Source organism: Cibotium barometz, chromosome 37 (assembly GCF_041138505.1).
Source record: "Cibotium barometz isolate CiBa-2024 chromosome 37, ASM4113850v1, whole genome shotgun sequence".
NCBI lineage: Eukaryota > Viridiplantae > Streptophyta > Polypodiopsida > Cyatheales > Cibotiaceae > Cibotium > Cibotium barometz.
In genome coordinates, this window is record NC_141082.1 from 20,777,263 (window position 1) to 20,799,595 (window position 22,333).

General features: G+C 48.4%; 1 protein-coding gene and 1 pseudogene across 1 annotated transcript in view; one reads left to right on the forward strand and one right to left on the reverse strand.

Moving 5' to 3' along the window:
- LOC147617048 (uncharacterized) overlaps positions 1 to 21,924 on the reverse strand; it is a 200,325-nt gene extending 178,401 nt beyond the window's left edge. The window contains exons 1-2 of the mRNA XM_086776415.1: positions 21,847 to 21,924; positions 21,523 to 21,628 (exon numbers count right to left, since the gene is read on the reverse strand). Coding sequence (XP_086632541.1) covers positions 21,523 to 21,603 — 81 coding nt within the window. The 5' untranslated portion in view covers positions 21,604 to 21,628; positions 21,847 to 21,924. The remainder of the gene's footprint in view (positions 1 to 21,522; positions 21,629 to 21,846) is intronic.
- LOC147617051 (uncharacterized) lies at positions 1,282 to 19,719 on the forward strand (annotated as a pseudogene).
- Positions 21,925 to 22,333: the final 409 nt, after the last annotated feature.

The window sequence follows — 22,333 nt, forward strand, 5'->3', positions numbered from 1 at the left end:
ATGTCACTGTCCAGTATATTATGAGATACGAGGCCGTTTTCACTGCCTAATTAGAGAGGGTTTCGGACCACTTTCTAGAGTCATGAGATACCAGGATCAGAGATGCCTCGGATTATACTTGTTGGAGCTACGAAGACATAGAGAGGGTCTCTTGAGAGGGAGGGGATCAGAGAGGGAGAGACACCTACAGAGGCAGATTACAGACTTCTTTCGACCAGAGATTGAGCAGACAGGCCAGCAGGCATTGCAGCTAGCCCCAGAGTATAGCCGCACCAGAGGTACACTGATTGATCGGGCTATAGAGCTAGGGCGGTGCAGGCGCCCCAAGATGAGAGGCCCATCTCGACACCGGCGGAGACTACAACAGAGGATCAGGACCATACTAGCACGGCATGGGAGACGTCCAGTCAGAGTACTCACCATGGAGGACATTGAGGATATCCGCCATCGACCGATGAGAGACATCTTTGGATAGTGATGTGTATGATGCTTACCTTTGTTGCTGGAGTTTTCCTCCCAGATGTTATCCATTAGGAGCTCCTAGTACCGTACTTTTCCTCATAGTTGTTTCAGTTTCAGTTAGTTGTTTAGTTGTTTTTAGCTTTTCTTACACAGACATTGTATCAGATCCACCAATTGTTGTAACCTTTTTGGTCTCATAGGTCATTTTGGCCTTCTGAAGACGTTAATATATCATTTCATCATTTCTCTCTCTCTCTCTCTCTCTCTCTCTCTCTCTCTCTCTCTCTCTCTCTCTCTCTCTCTCTCTCTTTTTGGAGTCGGAGATGAGCCGATGGGCAGAGAGGCATGGTCATCGAGCACATGGACAGGCTGGCTTCAGGAGAGGATTTACTACCTTGGATTACATACTGACACTTCGGGCACTTATTGAAGAGGGCAGGGCACAAAAGAGAAGGATATATTGCTGCTTTGTGGACTTCCGCAAAGCCTTCGATACCGTACCATGTGCCAGGCTTATGCACAGATTGCATGACATTGAGGTACCCGAGGATATGCAGTGGGGGATATATGCTTTGTATGAGTCTGTGATGACAGGCAGAGTCCGAGCTCCAGGCGGACTATCTGATAGGGTGACCAGCACGATAGGGGTGAAGCACGGATGCCCGCTATCGCCCACCCTCTTTGGACTGTACATTGATGCGGTCTCTGATTATGTAGCCAAATTGGGAGACTCTTCGCAGGGATTACAGACACCAAGATGCATTACAGGCTTTCTGTGCAGATAGAGATCTGATAGTGAACCTTGGAAAAACCAAGGTTATGGTGTTTAACACCACACAGGCATGGGTGACGAGATCAGAGCCTCATTTCACTTTCCGAGCGGAGCCGGTAGAGTACGTCAGGTCATCTGTCTACTTGGGAGTTACTTTCACAGGACCGCAATTCTCCATGAAGGAGGCAGCAACAGCTAGATTAGCTTGAGGGCATGCAGCCTTGGCGGCACTTGAGAGGCAGTGTGCACACATACAGTTTCAGGAGCCACGCACCAAATTGTGGCTATTTGATACACTTGTCACACCGACCCTCCTGTACGGAGCTCCAATTTGGGGACCCAGTATACATCACAGATCTCAGAGAGGGACAAATGAGGGATGGAGGCAAATGGAGAGACCACTGATTATGATGATTGCCCGCCGCAGCAAATCATCAGTACCACATGAGATTGTTCGGGCTGAGCTGGGTGCCCCACTAATAGTAACCAAGGCCCTATTCCAAGCAGTTACCTTTTTACAGCGGCTATGGGAGCTCCCTCAACAGAGGTACTCCCGATTGGCATTGACCTCATCCATACAGTTGGCAGAGGATGGAGATACTCATTGTTGGTACGCTCAGATGAGATCATGGTTTGACCTACATGGTTTGCGGATAGAGGCACTACCACCCTTTCAGTACAGTCTGGATTGTCCATTTTTGGATCTCACCCGCTCAGAGCAAAATCACGTGATCAAGATGGATTTCATCAGAGTGGACACAGAGAGGACATGGACTAGCCCCCTTGAGCTCTTGGGCACCAAAATGGCTCATTACAAGAGCCATTTTCTACACCTCTCACCGGATGATTTTATCACCCGCCCGGCGTACATGGATGTACACCTATCACATGGGATACGTTGTGCCATTGGACAGATCCGGACCTCATCACACCAGCTGCGGATTGAGACAGGGCGATATGTGCATCAGATCTTGGATGACCGCATTTGTCAGCTATGCTACCAGGAGGTAGAGACAAAGGAACACAACATTTGCCGATGTACAGTCTATTATGAGATCCGAGGGAGATATCACTGCCTCTTCCGAGAGGATTTTGGACCATTCCGCAGGGTCATGGAGTTTGAGGATCACAAATGCTTGGGATTGTTTCTACTTGAGCTCAGGAGACACAGAGAGACCCTCTTGGCAGACAGGAGGCCGAGCCATGATGTACCTGGACAAAGGACCCTGACAGATTTCTTCGGCACCAGCACCAGCAACCCAGCCCACACACCTCCTGATACCTCCTCCATTGGGCCATCACGGCACCGACCACGCTCCCAAGGAGTCACCACTAATAGAGCAGTTATCTTATGTCGTGCTCGTCGGCCACGCCCACGCCCACCAGGATCCCGACCACGGAATCCTCACCATCCCTAGATCAGAGCAATTATTGCTCGGCATCGGAGGCACCTACCTCGCTTCTACGACCTCTCCATTCTAGACAGCCCCATGGCAGAGATACTTGATCTAAGGAGAGGGCAATACTTCAACTGATCAACATACATGGATCTACCTGATATACATTTTTTAGTATTTTCCAGTATTTTCTACTCAGTATCATCTCGGAGTCTTACAGTTCTGTTCTTATAACTGTAGGACAATCAGTTTATTGTACTTTTTAGTCTCATTTAGTTGTTCTCTTTGATAAGACACCAACTCCAGATGTACTCTTAGTTTTGGTCTCATAGGCCACTATGGCCTCTTAGAGACGTTAATATATCATTTCATTTCTCTCTGGGACCACATTTTCCATGAGGGGAGCAGCAGAGGCCAGACTGACTAAAGGATATGCAGCACTAGGAGGTTTAGAGAGGATGTGCTCACAGGTACAGTTTCAGGAGCCATGCACTAAGCTGTGGCTTTTTGACACGCTGGTCACATCGACGATGCTATATGGAGTACAAATTTGGGAGCCTAGCCTAGATCGTCACAGTCGATCAAGACGCACATACGATGGATGGAGATCGATGGAGAGACCACTTGTGTCCATGATCTCCAGGATGATTCGGGTTAAGGCCTCGGTACCCAATGAGATTATCAGAGCCGAGATGGGAGCACCACCGATCGTAGTCGAGGCTCTTGCCAGATCAGTGTCCTTCATTCATAGCATCTGGGAGCTTCCCCGACACCGGTATGCACGACTTGCTTTAGAGTCCTCTCATCAAATAGCCATGGAGGGAGACACTTCATGTTGGTATGCATAGATAGCATCCTGGTTTGAGCTCCATGGGTTCAGTTTAGACAGACTTCCACTCTTCCAATACTCTCTGGAGGCACCCTCTCTCAGCTTGACACATTTTGAGATTAGTAGAGTCATCAGACAGGACCTCATTCAGTTGGACACTAGGAGGACATGGCTAGAGCCCTCACAGGAGTTGGGGACGAAGAGGGCTTTCTATAGAGACCATCTTCTCCGCACCACTGAGGATGGCTTTATACTTAGACCGAGCTACATCGATACCCATCTGTCTCATGGATTGAGGTGCGCCATTGGGCAGATCCGCACCTCTTCACATCAGTTACAGATAGAGACAGGCAGATTTAGAGGCATACCTCCAGGGGACAGGATTTGTCAGATTTGTTGGATAGAGCCAGAGACGGAGGAGCACTACATCTGTCGCTGCACACCATATTATGAGATTCGAGGGCGCTACCATTGCCTTTTCAGAGAGGGATTTGGACCACTAGCTAGAGTCATGGACTATTGTGATCAGAGATGCTTGGGTTTTTATCTCTTGGAGATCCGCAGGCTCAGAGAGTCCATTATCAGGAGCAGACGCCCGACTGGCAGGGAGTCCACACAGAGACAGATTACTAACTTCTTTAGAGGGACTACCTGGGAGGGGACACAGCCGACAGCCCAGCAACAAGCACCCCGTGGGATTCTAGTTGAGAGAGCTATCCAGTTGGGCAGATCCAGACGCCCGAGGGTTCGCGGATCCTCACATCGGAGACAGTGCCTACACCGGAGGATTCAGAGCATCATTGCAAGGCATCGGGCTCGTCCGACCACGCATCTCACTATGGAAGATATCCAAGCCATCCGGCAGAGGAGATGTACTCACTGTCACTTTTGTACTCCCCCATATTCATGTATTCATGTATCCATGTACTCATGTACCCCATTTTGACTAGAAGCATTAGCTTCCCACTCTCCCTAGTTGCTGCTTCCGGATGCTCCCTAACTGATGTATTGTAGGGCTAGATACTTACCTTCAGTTCTTTCTTTTCTTCTCCAGACAGTGTATCAGATGTCACATGGTTGTAACTTTGGTCTCATAGGTCACTTCTCCCCCATATTCATGTATTCATGTATCCATGTACTCATGTACCCCATTTTGACTAGTAGCATTAGCTTCCCACTCTCCCTAGTTGCTGCTTCCGGACGCCCCCTACTGATGTATGGTGGGGCTAGATACTTACCTTCAGTTCTTTCTTTTCTTTTCCAGACAGTGTGTCAGATGTCACATGGTTGTAACTTTGGTCTCATAGGTCACTTTGGCCTTTTGAAGACGTTAATATAACATTTCATTTCATTTCTCTCTCTCTCACACACACTCTCGCAACTTGCCCACATGAAAGAAGTTATGCCCGAGATAAGGACAGCCCGAGAGAAAGGGAAAGTGGCCTTCTATAGAGATGGTAGAGTGGTGATTATGGAGAGGCACTCTTCATGACGGCGCGATACCTATGGGACTACACTCAAAGTTGCTACTTGAAATTGTAATGGATCTCTACGCCTTGATGTAGGGGCTTTTGAGGATAGTTTCACTCGGAGGGACATCATCTTCTACTATGAGACGCATCAGGCTCCTGGACAGTCCATGCCACATGTTAGTGGATACCGATGGGAGACAACTTGTAGACAGGAGACTCGTTCAGAGCATAGAGGACGGGGCTCACGAGGAGTGGCAGTATTGTTTAGAGAGGAGCTACAGCCACTGATACATATAGTCCGCAGAGATGAGCAGGCTAGGTACATGTGGGTTGGACTGAGGGCAGAGACGGGCAGATATCTCTACATTGCTATATGTGGGTTGGACTGAGAGGAGCTACAGCCACTGATACATATAGTCCGCAGAGATGAGCAGGCTAGGTACATGTGGGTTGGACTGAGGGCAGAGACGGGCAGATATCTCTACACTACTATATGCTATTTTGCTCCTAGTACATTAATGTATGCATCACCTAGCGGGCAGTCTCCCTTTTCTATTTTGGATGATGACATTTGGGAGTTCTCCAGGGATGGTGACATCATTCTCCTGGGGGACTTCAATGCCAAGACCGCCCATAACCAAACAGTATTTTATAATACCTCAGAGGAGATGTTGAGGGAGCTTGATGTTAGGGATATGGGCCTATCAAGACTCTCACAGGATGAGGAACATACAGTGTATGGGCGGTATTTGATAGACATGGGGACTGCACATGGATTGGCCATCCTGAATTCCCTACAGAGATTCCCGACAGCGGGCGGTTTCACTAGCTTTCCACATCGGCATGGTGCTAGTACAGTGGACTATGTTATGGCTCAGCCCAGTCTCATTCCCTCTTTTCAGGATTTTATGGTAGGCACTAGGCCGGTTGGAATAGCAGTGGATCATGCTATCTTGTCCTTCACTCTCACATTTCAGTTCAGCACCGCTCCATTGGGACAGGTCTCCACACACACTCGTTATACGAGATATACAAACGCTTATGTGCTGAGGAGCCGGGACGGCCATTAGATGAGCTCACTCAGATATTGATAGAGACACTTCATGCTCCAACATCAAAGGCATATCCCCATAGTCAGCCTACACGGAGACGATCTGGGAACATGCCCCATAACAGCTGGTATGATGAGGAGTGCAGAGAGATGAGGATCAGATTACAGAGAGAGGTGCTCATGGGTGTTACCACTCACAGACAGTCACGGATTACCTTCCGGCACCTAGTGCGACGGAAGAAGAGGGCTTATCTTGCTCAGTTAGAGAGGGATTTGTATCAGTTATTTATGAGTCAGGACTCAGGCAAGGCATGGAGACTATTCCATGAGCATTCACCATCACCACCCATTACCTCCACAGAGATTTGGGGTGAGTATGCAGCATCCCTGTACACAGCACCAGGACAGCCGCCCCTGCCAGACCCATCGGAGCCATGCCCAGAGACATGTGCTTTCTTTACTGCTGAGATGGTAAGGAAAGCTATTGACAGGATGAGGACTGGGAGAGCATATGATCATGATGGTTTGGTAGCAGAGCACTTTATTCATGCCAGAGATATGCTTGCAGAGCTTATTGCTATGATGTTTAACCGAGCCATGTGTGAGGGTTTTCCTAAGACTTGGAATATGTCCACGATTGTGCCTATCTTCAAGTCAGGGGATCCCATGCTTCCTGGGAGTTATCGTACCATCATGATTGGTCACACATTGGCTAGATTATATGCATCTATTCTTGAGCAGGAGTTGAGTAGATGGGCAGAGAGAGAGAGCATACGTGCATCAGGGCAAGCAGGGTTCAGGAGAGGTTTCTCCACTCTTGACCATATCTTGACACTCAAGAGCTATTATTGAGGAGGGCAGATTATATGGCAGGAGGATTTATTGTTGCTTTGTGGATCTCCGCAAAGCTTTTGACACAGTACCGAGAGCCAGACTGATGCGCAGACTACAGGAGATGGGAGTGCCCACAGAGCTGATTTGGGGAATCATGGCTTTATACAGGACAGTTGTGGGGCAGGTACGTACTACTCAGGGTATATCTGAGATGGTTCACTCCACTATTGGGGTGAAACAGGGCTGCCCCCTTTCTCTGAAACCGATCCCGTCAAGTGGGAATAGACTCCGTTGGACACCCACACCCCGTAATAGCACAACTTAAATATCACAATTTAAATGGACAACTTAATAACAACTGAAAATTAAAATGAAATGAAATGTTGAACAATGGACACCAGCACTGGGGCCGGAACGGGCCGACCCCCCCCCCCCTCAATATATGATATATTATTGGGAGTATTTAACAAATACAATGCTCCATCGGTTCAATGAACCAGATGATGTCCATGTACAACTGAGATGAATACAGTACCAAACAAGATACTCGAAGTAGACGTTCGAAGGAGAGCGACCCACTTGAGTGGTCAAGTCTGTTTTGGACACTGGGGTGATGCCACAGAGCTTTTCAGAGGGCTTGATCTTTCTTATCCCCAAGGGGGAGGGAGTGTCTGATGATATTCGGCAGCGGAGACCTATCATGATCCTCAACACTGTCTACAAGGTCCTGGCCAAGGCCTTGAGTTTGAGGATCCAGCCCTTCCTTGGGGAGTTGATTCATGCTACCCAGATGGGATTCGTCAAGGAGCGCAGTATCCTTGACAACATTTTCACCTTCTGGGTGGCGACGGCCCGAGCTAGATTTCTCGGCGAGGACCTGGTCGTTATGCTTCTCGATTTTGAGAAGGCATACGATAGAGTCGATTGGGGTTTCCTAGAGGGCACTATGCTTCGCCCTGGGTTTTAAGCCAGTCTGGATTCGAGGGGTGGCGGCTCTTTATTCCACAGCTCGTAGCCAGGTGCTGATGGCAGGAGGACGGGGGCCGAGTTTTGAGTTGACCAGATCAGTCCGTCGTCAGGGGTGCCCTCTCGCCCCGTTTCTTTTTCTCTTCTTTGCTGAGGCTATGAGCATGTATCTGACAGCAGCGGAGGTTGGTTTGAGAGGACTCCAGCTCCCAGTCCGAGGTGAGGAATTGCTCGATTCTGAGTTTGCTGATGACACGGGATTATTTTTGCATGGCCAGGAGGCCAATCTTCAGAGGGCAGAGCAGTCACTGCAGGTTTTTGGTGCAGCTTCGGGAGCATTGATCAATTGGCGCAAGACAATGGCCTTTTGGATCAGTAGCGCTCCCACTCCGGCATGGAGCCCAGACCCGGGTTTTAGATGGATTCCTCCTGGCACAGCAGTGCGGTATTTGGGATGCCAGATTGGACTTGATTTGTCACCTGAGCAGCAGATCGCCCCGCTTCTTCTGAGCATTCGGAAGAAGCTTTTGTATTGGAGTACAGCTCCGCTATCCTTGGCTGGGAGGGTGGTGGTGACAAATCAGGTGCTTTTAGCGACCATGTGGTACATCACGTCTTGCTGGATTTTCTCGAGCTCTTGCATCAGCCACGTACAGAGGCTGATCAAGAACTTTCTTTGGTCTGGGCGGGACGGTCAGCCAGCCCGGGCTAAGGTTGCTTGGGCAGTTATTACTCTTCCGCTGGCCCAGGGGGGCTTGGGCATTATAGATCCAGTTGATCAGAGTAGAGCCTTATTGGGGAAGCTTATTGTTCGGGGGCTGCTTCCAGGCGCTGAGCCTTGGAAGGAGCTTCTTTTTCAGCGACTGCAGGCTAGGGCTCCTCCAGCAGGGGGCACTTGGGCACCAGAGATACGATGGATCTTCATAGAGATGAGGAGGACAGGCCTCAGTGTAGAGGATGGGAGGACAGATTTGCCTTGAGCATCCTGCGAGCTTGGGAGCTGCTGAGACTGGGGCTTTCTCAGAGACCTCCTACTTGTGATGAGGAGCGGGCCAGACAGCCGCTCATCTGGAGCCCTGCGGTACGCACTGAGCAGGGTCATATGCTAGGTTCTCGGCCTCGTCTAGCCTGGGGACCATTGGCGGCAGGCCCAGCACGTAGTTTTGGAGACTGGCAGGCCTTCTGCAGTCTCCCAGAGGCGGTCCAGGTGGAGAGGCTGAGTCACTTCAGAGGGGGGCTGATTATGAGGGATGACATTCAGGAGGCTGATTATGAGGGATGACATTCAGGAGGCACTCACTGAGGAGTGGTTCACGCCTTTCGAGCCAGTGGCCCCACGGTGGATGGGAGCCTTTACACAAATGGAGATCCTGATTGCTGTCAGAGCTTGCACTGAGGATGGCAGATGCCTCTACTATGAGATCCAGGATGAGGGCAGACTTCAGAGAGTGGAGGCGGAGTCGCCTTTGGTTGCAGAGTGCATCTTTCAGAGGATACGGGTAGTGCCGCCGCTTCCCGGAAGTGGCATATTGATCCAGACCCTGCAGATGTGGACTCTGATTGGCGCATTTGGGCATATGCTACGCGCCCCTTGGCCCGGCTCCAGTGGGACCCTGGCGAGTACGAGTGGCATGATCCTTATGCGTCCCCCAAGGCCACAGAGATTACCTTTTTCCAGTACACTGTTCGATTGGGGAGGCATATTTTTACTGCGAGGAGGATGGTCTCTCCAGCCGCAGCGGAGCATTGGCGGCTATCTACAGGGACTCTCACAGGAGTTCCTGGAGGATTTTTGGGCCAGGCTCTGGGCTAGTCGACAGACACGCAGGATCTCGACTTTTCAGTGGGGGCTGGTTGCCCACAAGGGCTCTGCAGTTGGCACCTGGCTTGTCTACAGTGGTCTTCCGGCGGCCTGTGTCCGATGCGGCCACCCATTGGAGACACAGAGACACTGCCTATGGGACTGTCCACAGGCGCAGCAGATTTGGCTGAGGATGCTGCGCATTTTGGCCCCCCTCTCTCCAGAGGGCATGTATACGTGGGGTGCCGCTGCTTGGTCGACATCGTCAGGGCCTGCTCTGGGATACGAGACGGAGCAGGACAGCCAGGCCATCAGATTCATTAGGGGCCAGCCTCGCCTTGTTCCTTCACCAGATTTCTCGTCCGCCGTCTGGACACAAGAGAGGGATTTGCGATGGGAGCTCCTCAGCAGCCTCACCATCTGGTTCACCTGGAGAGCCCGGTGTTTCAGGGCCTTTGAGGGGAGACTGGAGCCACCAACAGAGACTGTTCGGGGGATTTGGCAGGAGCTGATCCACACCCTGCGCGGACAGTATGACCGCATCCGCGGCGACTCGGATGCGGCGATCTTGCGGCGCCAGGCCTTCCATACCACTTGGCGCAGCGGCCCCTTCTATACACTTCACGCGGGTACCCCCCACTGGCATTACAGGCCACCTGTTTGGCTTTTCCCCCCTCCTATTGTATGATATAGCTCTCAGTCATTTGTACTGATCTTTGTACCTTTTCGCACCTAGGGAGAGTCTCCCTAGCTGCCTTGATTGCATCTCTGCTCTGCCTTCTTATGAGTAGGAGAGTTTTTTGTAGCCCAGTGGGCGTTTTTTTTAAACTAATGAAAGGATCTTTTCTCGGAAAAAAAAAACTTTCTCATTCAGTCTTCAGTGTGCTAAGAGCTTTCCTCCTCAGCCCTAGGAGTTCCCTTGCCTTCAGCACTAGACTAGTCTCATCCAGCCCTTGGAGAGCTTGAGTTTGCTTCAGCCAATCTTGGTTCTCCAACGCATGCATCTTCAGCAGCCCTACAGCGATAAGCGCATCAGATCAGCCCCAAATCAGCATAAGATACCTGCTTTTTCTGTCCAGCATCAGTATTCAGCTTGCGTTTTCTGTCCAGCATCAGCATTCAGCCTGCGTTTCAGTCTAGCATCATCCCTACAGGTCTGCGTTTCAGTCTACAGCAGTTCTCAGCCCTGAATCATCAGTTTACATCAGTATCCAGCCTTCAGTACATCATCCAGTCATACACCAGCCCTCAGGTGAAGGTAACACAGCATTCATAAGCATTTACAGCATTGTAACATAGCTTAGAACAGTCCACCATCTCCTTTTCTCAGCCTCAGGTGTGCAGCCCTTCCTCATGCCCTTGGGAAGAGTGCATAGGCTCGAGATTAGTTCATCGAGGTGTTTCTACAGCCGTGTACAGTTCAGCCAGGCTTCCGATCCTCCGAGATCTTGCGTTTGGCTTATCTACAGTCCACACTCATTCTCTCTAAAGAAATAAAGCAAATACTATCTCGTTATCGGGATAGGGTGCCCTTCAGTGGGTAATTCGGGACCCAATCTGGTGTACAGTTCTCATATCTCTCTCTCATATCTCTTTAAAGTTTGAAGTATTAAAGTGGATTGCTAAACTCACGAAACTCAGGATACAGAAGACGGTGTGAGCATTTGTGTGACAGGATCTTCCAATACAAAGACTTCCGCTACATATCACACTCAAGCTTCCTTGGCTCCTCATCTTTGTCTTCTCGGAGTATATTCAGCATCTGGTGGTGAGAGGGGGTGTTAGCACATTCATCCCCAGTTTCTGCCCATATTTGCTGTCCCTTTTCATGGCCCTTGATTGTGGGTTGGCCAACCCTTTTTTATATATTTTTCTAGGATTCTTCCCAGCCTGGATGTATTTTCCCCAGTCGACCAGCTACATCATGTCCAGTCGGCCAGCCCCTCTTACCTATAAATAGGTGGGCTAGCCTCTCACTTTTCCATCTTGCCTAGTCTTTCTTTTGCTCCCTTACTTATGAGACACTTTCTATCTCTTGCTTGGGACTATATCACTTCAGTATATTCAACATAGTTCCTCCGTATCTCTCTCTCTCTTGCACTCTCTGTTCAGCACACTCTAGTGCTTATTTGCTTCCACTCTATGCACTCTCTGTTCAGCACACTCTAGTGCTTATTTGCTTCCGCTCTGTGCACTCCTTCACTACTGACAAACACGAATATTCGTGGTGGGGGCCCTACAGAGGGTATTCGGAACCCAATACTCTGTCCTCTTCTCCCTCTCTTACTCAGGGTATATCTGAGATGGTTCACTCCACTATTGGGGTGAAACAGGGCTGCCCCCTTTCTCTGAAACCGATCCCGTCAAGTGGGAATAGACTCCGTTGGACACCCACACCCCGTAATAGCACAACTTAAATATCACAATTTAAATGGACAACTTAATAACAACTGAAAATTAAAATGAAATGAAATGTTGAACAATGGACACCAGCACTGGGGCCGGAACGGGCCGACCCCCCCCCCCCTCAATATATGATATATTATTGGGAGTATTTAACAAATACAATGCTCCATCGGTTCAATGAACCAGATGATGTCCATGTACAACTGAGATGAATACAGTACCAAACAAGATACTCGAAGTAGACGTTCGAAGGAGAGCGACCCACTTGAGTGGTCAAGTCTGTTTTGGACACTGGGGTGATGCCACAGAGCTTTTCAGAGGGCTTGATCTTTCTTATCCCCAAGGGGGAGGGAGTGTCTGATGATATTCGGCAGCGGAGACCTATCATGATCCTCAACACTGTCTACAAGGTCCTGGCCAAGGCCTTGAGTTTGAGGATCCAGCCCTTCCTTGGGGAGTTGATTCATGCTACCCAGATGGGATTCGTCAAGGAGCGCAGTATCCTTGACAACATTTTCACCTTCTGGGTGGCGACGGCCCGAGCTAGATTTCTCGGCGAGGACCTGGTCGTTATGCTTCTCGATTTTGAGAAGGCATACGATAGAGTCGATTGGGGTTTCCTAGAGGGCACTATGCTTCGCCCTGGGTTTTAAGCCAGTCTGGATTCGAGGGGTGGCGGCTCTTTATTCCACAGCTCGTAGCCAGGTGCTGATGGCAGGAGGACGGGGGCCGAGTTTTGAGTTGACCAGATCAGTCCGTCGTCAGGGGTGCCCTCTCGCCCCGTTTCTTTTTCTCTTCTTTGCTGAGGCTATGAGCATGTATCTGACAGCAGCGGAGGTTGGTTTGAGAGGACTCCAGCTCCCAGTCCGAGGTGAGGAATTGCTCGATTCTGAGTTTGCTGATGACACGGGATTATTTTTGCATTGCCAGGAGGCCAATCTTCAGAGGGCAGAGCAGTCACTGCAGGTTTTTGGTGCAGCTTCGGGAGCATTGATCAATTGGCGCAAGACAATGGCCTTTTGGATCAGTAGCGCTCCCACTCCGGCATGGAGCCCAGACCCGGGTTTTAGATGGATTCCTCCTGGCACAGCAGTGCGGTATTTGGGATGCCAGATTGGACTTGATTTGTCACCTGAGCAGCAGATCGCCCCGCTTCTTCTGAGCATTCGGAAGAAGCTTTTGTATTGGAGTACAGCTCCGCTATCCTTGGCTGGGAGGGTGGTGGTGACAAATCAGGTGCTTTTAGCGACCATGTGGTACATCACGTCTTGCTGGATTTTCTCGAGCTCTTGCATCAGCCACGTACAGAGGCTGATCAAGAACTTTCTTTGGTCTGGGCGGGACGGTCAGCCAGCCCGGGCTAAGGTTGCTTGGGCAGTTATTACTCTTCCGCTGGCCCAGGGGGGCTTGGGCATTATAGATCCAGTTGATCAGAGTAGAGCCTTATTGGGGAAGCTTATTGTTCGGGGGCTGCTTCCAGGCGCTGAGCCTTGGAAGGAGCTTCTTTTTCAGCGACTGCAGGCTAGGGCTCCTCCAGCAGGGGGCACTTGGGCACCAGAGATACGATGGATCTTCATAGAGATGAGGAGGACAGGCCTCAGTGTAGAGGATGGGAGGACAGATTTGCCTTGAGCATCCTGCGAGCTTGGGAGCTGCTGAGACTGGGGCTTTCTCAGAGACCTCCTACTTGTGATGAGGAGCGGGCCAGACAGCCGCTCATCTGGAGCCCTGCGGTACGCACTGAGCAGGGTCATATGCTAGGTTCTCGGCCTCGTCTAGCCTGGGGACCATTGGCGGCAGGCCCAGCACGTAGTTTTGGAGACTGGCAGGCCTTCTGCAGTCTCCCAGAGGCGGTCCAGGTGGAGAGGCTGAGTCACTTCAGAGGGGGGCTGATTATGAGGGATGACATTCAGGAGGCTGATTATGAGGGATGACATTCAGGAGGCACTCACTGAGGAGTGGTTCACGCCTTTCGAGCCAGTGGCCCCACGGTGGATGGGAGCCTTTACACAAATGGAGATCCTGATTGCTGTCAGAGCTTGCACTGAGGATGGCAGATGCCTCTACTATGAGATCCAGGATGAGGGCAGACTTCAGAGAGTGGAGGCGGAGTCGCCTTTGGTTGCAGAGTGCATCTTTCAGAGGATACGGGTAGTGCCGCCGCTTCCCGGAAGTGGCATATTGATCCAGACCCTGCAGATGTGGACTCTGATTGGCGCATTTGGGCATATGCTACGCGCCCCTTGGCCCGGCTCCAGTGGGACCCTGGCGAGTACGAGTGGCATGATCCTTATGCGTCCCCCAAGGCCACAGAGATTACCTTTTTCCAGTACACTGTTCGATTGGGGAGGCATATTTTTACTGCGAGGAGGATGGTCTCTCCAGCCGCAGCGGAGCATTGGCGGCTATCTACAGGGACTCTCACAGGAGTTCCTGGAGGATTTTTGGGCCAGGCTCTGGGCTAGTCGACAGACACGCAGGATCTCGACTTTTCAGTGGGGGCTGGTTGCCCACAAGGGCTCTGCAGTTGGCACCTGGCTTGTCTACAGTGGTCTTCCGGCGGCCTGTGTCCGATGCGGCCACCCATTGGAGACACAGAGACACTGCCTATGGGACTGTCCACAGGCGCAGCAGATTTGGCTGAGGATGCTGCGCATTTTGGCCCCCCTCTCTCCAGAGGGCATGTATACGTGGGGTGCCGCTGCTTGGTCGACATCGTCAGGGCCTGCTCTGGGATACGAGACGGAGCAGGACAGCCAGGCCATCAGATTCATTAGGGGCCAGCCTCGCCTTGTTCCTTCACCAGATTTCTCGTCCGCCGTCTGGACACAAGAGAGGGATTTGCGATGGGAGCTCCTCAGCAGCCTCACCATCTGGTTCACCTGGAGAGCCCGGTGTTTCAGGGCCTTTGAGGGGAGACTGGAGCCACCAACAGAGACTGTTCGGGGGATTTGGCAGGAGCTGATCCACACCCTGCGCGGACAGTATGACCGCATCCGCGGCGACTCGGATGCGGCGATCTTGCGGCGCCAGGCCTTCCATACCACTTGGCGCAGCGGCCCCTTCTATACACTTCACGCGGGTACCCCCCACTGGCATTACAGGCCACCTGTTTGGCTTTTCCCCCCTCCTATTGTATGATATAGCTCTCAGTCATTTGTACTGATCTTTGTACCTTTTCGCACCTAGGGAGAGTCTCCCTAGCTGCCTTGATTGCATCTCTGCTCTGCCTTCTTATGAGTAGGAGAGTTTTTTGTAGCCCAGTGGGCGTTTTTTTTAAACTAATGAAAGGATCTTTTCTCGGAAAAAAAAAACTTTCTCATTCAGTCTTCAGTGTGCTAAGAGCTTTCCTCCTCAGCCCTAGGAGTTCCCTTGCCTTCAGCACTAGACTAGTCTCATCCAGCCCTTGGAGAGCTTGAGTTTGCTTCAGCCAATCTTGGTTCTCCAACGCATGCATCTTCAGCAGCCCTACAGCGATAAGCGCATCAGATCAGCCCCAAATCAGCATAAGATACCTGCTTTTTCTGTCCAGCATCAGTATTCAGCTTGCGTTTTCTGTCCAGCATCAGCATTCAGCCTGCGTTTCAGTCTAGCATCATCCCTACAGGTCTGCGTTTCAGTCTACAGCAGTTCTCAGCCCTGAATCATCAGTTTACATCAGTATCCAGCCTTCAGTACATCATCCAGTCATACACCAGCCCTCAGGTGAAGGTAACACAGCATTCATAAGCATTTACAGCATTGTAACATAGCTTAGAACAGTCCACCATCTCCTTTTCTCAGCCTCAGGTGTGCAGCCCTTCCTCATGCCCTTGGGAAGAGTGCATAGGCTCGAGATTAGTTCATCGAGGTGTTTCTACAGCCGTGTACAGTTCAGCCAGGCTTCCGATCCTCCGAGATCTTGCGTTTGGCTTATCTACAGTCCACACTCATTCTCTCTAAAGAAATAAAGCAAATACTATCTCGTTATCGGGATAGGGTGCCCTTCAGTGGGTAATTCGGGACCCAATCTGGTGTACAGTTCTCATATCTCTCTCTCATATCTCTTTAAAGTTTGAAGTATTAAAGTGGATTGCTAAACTCACGAAACTCAGGATACAGAAGACGGTGTGAGCATTTGTGTGACAGGATCTTCCAATACAAAGACTTCCGCTACATATCACACTCAAGCTTCCTTGGCTCCTCATCTTTGTCTTCTCGGAGTATATTCAGCATCTGGTGGTGAGAGGGGGTGTTAGCACATTCATCCCCAGTTTCTGCCCATATTTGCTGTCCCTTTTGGTCCCTTTTCATGGCCCTTGATTGTGGGTTGGCCAACCCTTTTTTATATATTTTTCTAGGATTCTTCCCAGCCTGGATGTATTTTCCCCAGTCGACCAGCTACATCATGTCCAGTCGGCCAGCCCCTCTTACCTATAAATAGGTGGGCTAGCCTCTCACTTTTCCATCTTGCCTAGTCTTTCTTTTGCTCCCTTACTTATGAGACACTTTCTATCTCTTGCTTGGGACTATATCACTTCAGTATATTCAACATAGTTCCTCCGTATCTCTCTCTCTCTTGCACTCTCTGTTCAGCACACTCTAGTGCTTATTTGCTTCCACTCTATGCACTCTCTGTTCAGCACACTCTAGTGCTTATTTGCTTCCGCTCTGTGCACTCCTTCACTACTGACAAACACGAATATTCGTGGTGGGGGCCCTACAGAGGGTATTCGGAACCCAATACTCTGTCCTCTTCTCCCTCTCTTTCTCTCTATTTTTCTGCACATCTACATTCAATTTTGTGCGTTAATTTTGTCGCGACGACAAGTGTGCTGATTTCTGAGCATTGAAGTTACCGATCTCCCCCGAAGCTTCCGCATGTTACAGTGGTATCAAAGCCTACTTCAAGTGTAAAGATTCAGCAAGAAACCAGAAATCTTTTATCGCTCACGTGGTTGGTTTTTAGACTCCAGTGGACCACCCCTTTCGGAGTGACTCCTGTCTCTCAAAGGACGGTTGGTATTTTAGGCTCCGGAAGTCTCCCGCACACATAGTGGATGGTCAGATTGCACTGCGAAAAGGAGGTGCATTTTCTTGCTATGGCGAGCTTCGACGATGAGAGAGACCAAGAACCTTGGGACCAAAGTGCACCACGCAGCCAAGGTAGGGCACCAGGCATGAGTGTTAAAGAGATTTTCCAACAGATGATGTGAGCAATCGCAGACCAGAGTACCAAGTTGGAAGAGCAGAAGACGCAGATACTGGCTCTGGAAGAGCGCACCCGTTCTCCAGCTTCGCGTTTTTTGTCTCCTCCTCCCTCTCATTCCGTATCCCAGATTCCAGATCCTCTACACAGAGACCCTCTCAAAGAGTCACGACCGCAACCGAGTTCGAGTTGCAGATGCATGCATTGGAGATCCGACAACGGAAAGACGAAGCCATGCAACGCGTGGAACATGAGCGATACCTTGCGGCTTTGGACGCAAGACTGACACCAGCGGCTTCCTTGAATCATTTTCCTGAGAAAATGAATTTCAGTAAGTACAATGGTAAACTCGACCCACAACTCTTTATTCATGGTTGCATCAATTTGAAGCTTACTTTGCCGCAGTTAGAAAGAATGAAACTGACATGGTGATCTTAGCTGGTTGATACTTGGAAGGTGAGGCCATTCCTTGGTGGACCCAGTGGGCTCATGCCCACACCAGATTAGGTCTGGCAGCTTATGTTTGGGACGAGTTTGTCCGCGACCTTAAGTAGCGGTTTCTACCGCCCCATTACCTTGAGCAACTCAAAGACGAGTTCAGTGGAGCATGTCAGAACGTGCAACCAGTCCTTCACTTTGCCAACAGAATTTAGAACTTATGTTTGCAATTAGGCTTATTTGATACGGACAAGAAAGGGCAATTCTTGTATGGCCTGGGCACGTAGATCCGGTGGGAGGTGCGTAGGTTTACGCCAGCCACCTTCAAACACGCACTCTTGCGTACGCAGAGTGCTGAAATGAAGCACAATGGTGGCAAGCCCAAGACTTCCCAGCCGCCTACTCCAAGGATTACCACCTCGGGGAAAAGGGCCAAAACCAGACGCGGTCTCCCCCGGGACAAAGCACGGGAGCCTCTCGCTCCAAGAACTCGACCAATGCGCCCAAGCTTACTCCAAACCAAAAAGCGGACGCAGGCAAGACAGGTGGCAAATTGAGTGCTGAGGAGATTGCTCAGTACAAGGAGGGTAGATGTTTCTTTTGTCATACAAAAGGACACACTTCTTGGGAAGACTACCGCTCCAAAGACCGCCGCCTCAGCCTCCACAGCTTCCGTGGTGAGCCCAGCTCCCACACAGACCCTAGTGGCTGTCCCTAGTTCTTCGAATCCCAATGCTTCGGTTGGAGCAATCATTAGCCGCGAGCTCAAAGATAAGCAAAAGGGCGCCCATGACCAGGAGTATGAGGCTAGGGGCCCTGGCCAGGCAGCCGACAGGGCCTTGAGCCTTGCCCAGCCAGTCGGCTGTGTGTGGGGCAGTCCCACACTGCATGTGCATGGCAGCAGCCAGACCAAATGCGCATAGGTGGCCAGCCTCCATAGGTGTGAAACGATGGGTTTTTATTAGCATTAAATGCTATTTATGCAATCGTGAGGCTTTATTAGTCAACCGCCTGGATTAAAACCAACCGACCAGCTCCTAGAAGGGTTATATAAACCCATGGCATAATTCAATCCTAATCATCTCATAATTCACATGGTGCTGCACCTACTCAAGGGCCAGGACAGCCAATGGAGAAGCTAACGCAAGGGTGAAGGTTTGAAGGTCAACGGCAGAGATCTATCTCAGCCAAAACAGGTTCAATCAGTCTTTTATTTTCAGATTTTCATCATTCTAATAAAAGCAAATACACCATTCTTGGTGGGGGCCCTACAGAGGGTATTTGGGGCCCAATATTGTGTCCTCTTCTCCCTCTCTCGACGGATGGGCAATAATCAAGGACTTCCGTAAGCCTAAACCCAATTGACTAGCATTCTAATGTGCCATCGGCATTTTTTGTATCACAGATAGTTGTTTATCATCCTAGGGTTTTCATTAATCTTTTGCTTGTGCCTAAGTGCACCCTGAAGTGCATTGTAATGATTGTGAGGTACCGGTTTTTGGTCCCATATGCCTTCAAGGCATTCCGTAGACGTTAATATGACTTTCTTTCTTTCTTTCTTTCTTTCTCTCTCTATTTTTCTGCACATCTACATTCAGTTTTGTGCGTTAATTTCGTCGCGACAAGCGTGCTGATGTCTGAGCATTGGAGTTACCGATCTCCCCCGAAGCTTCTGCATGTCACAAGAACTCCACTCTCTGAAACTACTGCAAGACTCTATCCTCAAGGGCAGCCGAATCCAAATGTATCCATCGCCGAGGATCTGGATAGAGAGATGCATCCCTATTTGCTGATGAGTGTCTTGCAGGTCTTCTCAAATCTGGCCTCTAGCAGATCTACTGCCAATGAATATAAAGATGAGTTGATAAAGTGCAGTTGAGAGTGGCCTCAGTCAGAAGAGAAGGAGTACAAGGGAACCTGGGGGCAACAATGCCAAATGAAGAAAGCTGACATGCAATCCATGCAGGGCGGGGCAAAGGCAAGGTACAAGCCAAGGAGCTGGATTGCAGAAAGGGAGCAAGGGGTTTTCGGGAGTTCATTGAGGTGGCTTCTACATCCACAGTGGTACCATATGACTGCTTAAACATCGGTTTCCCCTCTTGAAAATACCATGAACAAAGTGATGCAAATAGTTGTGGATGGCACGGTTAAAAGGGCTATATAATGAAAAGGGCTATATAATGAAAAGGGCTATACCATGAACAAAGTGATGCAAATAGTTGTGGATGGCACGGTTAAAAGGGCTATATAATGAAAAATACATCCTCATCCCAGAGTAATTTTGTATTGTTTCATACTTAATAAAAGTCCCTTTCTTGCCTTAAAAAAAGGGCTATAATGAGACTGACCAGTCAGCCCACAATGGGTTGTTCACAGAGACTGTGATCACTGTCCAAAACTGCTGCAAACGTTTCTACAAATAATGAAAATGAAGAAGACCCTTGCTGCAAAAAATGTAGGAGACCAAACCACCTCCACCATCTTTAATGAAGCCCACTCAAGGTATTCACCTACTTGACCAAGCCAAAAACATAGAAGACATCTCTTAAGTATTGCTCAGCGTACGTTTGCTAATTGAGATAGAAGAACATTTATAAATCACAGTGCAATTGCAGGATTTGGAGTAATATCATCCACACCCTCATGGCCACTTGGGCCAGAATCCAAGGACGTTCGAGGGCTGTGGCATGGCCAATTTATGAGAGAGTGGGATTACAGCATCTTTTTCACTCCCACTCATATGGGACCTTGTTGGCAGCACAAGGTACCGGAGAGAAAGTGCAACCAATTTATGAGAGTGGATTATGGCATCTTTTTCACTCCCACTCATATGGGACCTTGTTGGCAGCACAAGGTACCGGAGAGAAAGTGCAACCAATTTATGAGAGTGGATTATGGCATCTTTTTCACTCCCACTCACATGGGACCTTGTTGGCAGGGCAAGGTACCGGATTGGTTGAGATTTCTACCTTGTTTGGTTTGAAATCTCCCTCTTGTATATTTTTTCGTACTTAATAGAAGTCTCTTTTCCGTGGGAAATAATATATATATATATATTATATAATATTATATATATATATATATATATATATATATATATATATATATATTATATTATTATTATTATTATTATTATTATTATTATTATTATTATTATATATATATTATTATTATATAATAATAATAACATATATAATATATATATATATATTATTATATAATAATAATAACATATATAATATATATATATATATTATATATGTTATTATATAATAATAATAATATATATATATATATATATATATATATATATATATATATATTTTATATTTTATATATATATATATATATATATATATATATATATATATATTATATAATATTTATATAATATATATATATATATATATATATATATATATATAAGGCCACATACTAAAGGAACATTGGATGGGTAAAATAAAGATAAATATTAATGGTATTCAGGGGAGAAAAAAAAGGAAAATGTTTTTTTAGAAACAGAGACCACAAAAGGCCCAAAGCAAGATTCAAAAGGTTTTTTTAAGTTTCAAGGAAATTTGCTGTGCAAGTGCCTAGGAGGGCCTTGGGGTCACTATTCCAAAAACCTGTATATCATGTGCTTTCAAACAGTATTTATAAAACCCCCTTACCGATGAATCTTGACTCTATAAAATGACCCCTTTTCTTCACAGATTTGTTTGTTCCTTTTCAAAATTAATTAATACCCTTCTTCCTACACATATTCCAGAAACAACCACCAGAATGCAACAAAAGATGTGCAAGAAAAATGTAAATGTCTGAAGAATACCATACAGTTTGCATGCTAAAAAGTGGATTTGGGAGGTCCATTATGCAATGAAAAGAGGCAGAAAAAAAGGTAGGAACCTCATTTACTAAGTGTTGAAAGCGCTTCTCTATGTCTTGAGGCATAGTCACATCTTCTTTCGATGGCTCCTGCTCCTCCATTTCAGTACTCTTGGGTGTAACGAACCTGTTTAAAAAGAGAAGGCCAAAACCAAAGGCATGTTTAAGCAACCTGCTTTTGCTTAAGAAGCCTACTTTTCTGCCTAAACAGCCTGCTTTTTTTTCTGCTTAAGCAGCGTTCCTTTTTCTTCAAGCAATCTGTTTTTTTGTTTACACAGAGGGTCAAAAGCAACGGCTTCTTTACCAGAAAATGGCATGAAATTCTCCAACAACAACAGAACTTACTGTGAAAATGAGTACTCTAGTGAGTGCTTTTCGCCATCAAGATTGCAGTTCTAGCTCTGTTTTCTTGAACAGAAGAAGACTGGTCATAACTCCTGTAAGAAAATGCAGGCCATGGAGCAGAGCATAAAGCTCAACAGCTATGGCTGAGAAACAAGGCGATGGCTGTGAAGTGATTTGTATTGAATGATCTTGAAGCACCATCTCTGTTGCAGAAAACTCCACGGAAAAAGAGGCTTGGAGTTCTAGCTACAGAAAAACCCTAAACCTTATGTCTGTGTTCATGAACAAAGATAACTTTTCATTGATGCAAAAGAAAAACGAAGAAGGAGAAGAAGCCAAAAGAAGAAGAAGAAAGCGTCGGAGCTCTCTGGCTATGGCTCAGTTCTCTGTTGAGAAAAACCTCTTCTTGTGATGCGCAGGTTTGGCATGCGCTGTGAAGAAGAAAGAAAGGCAGTGGCATAGGTGGTGTTCTTCTGTGAAGGAAAGG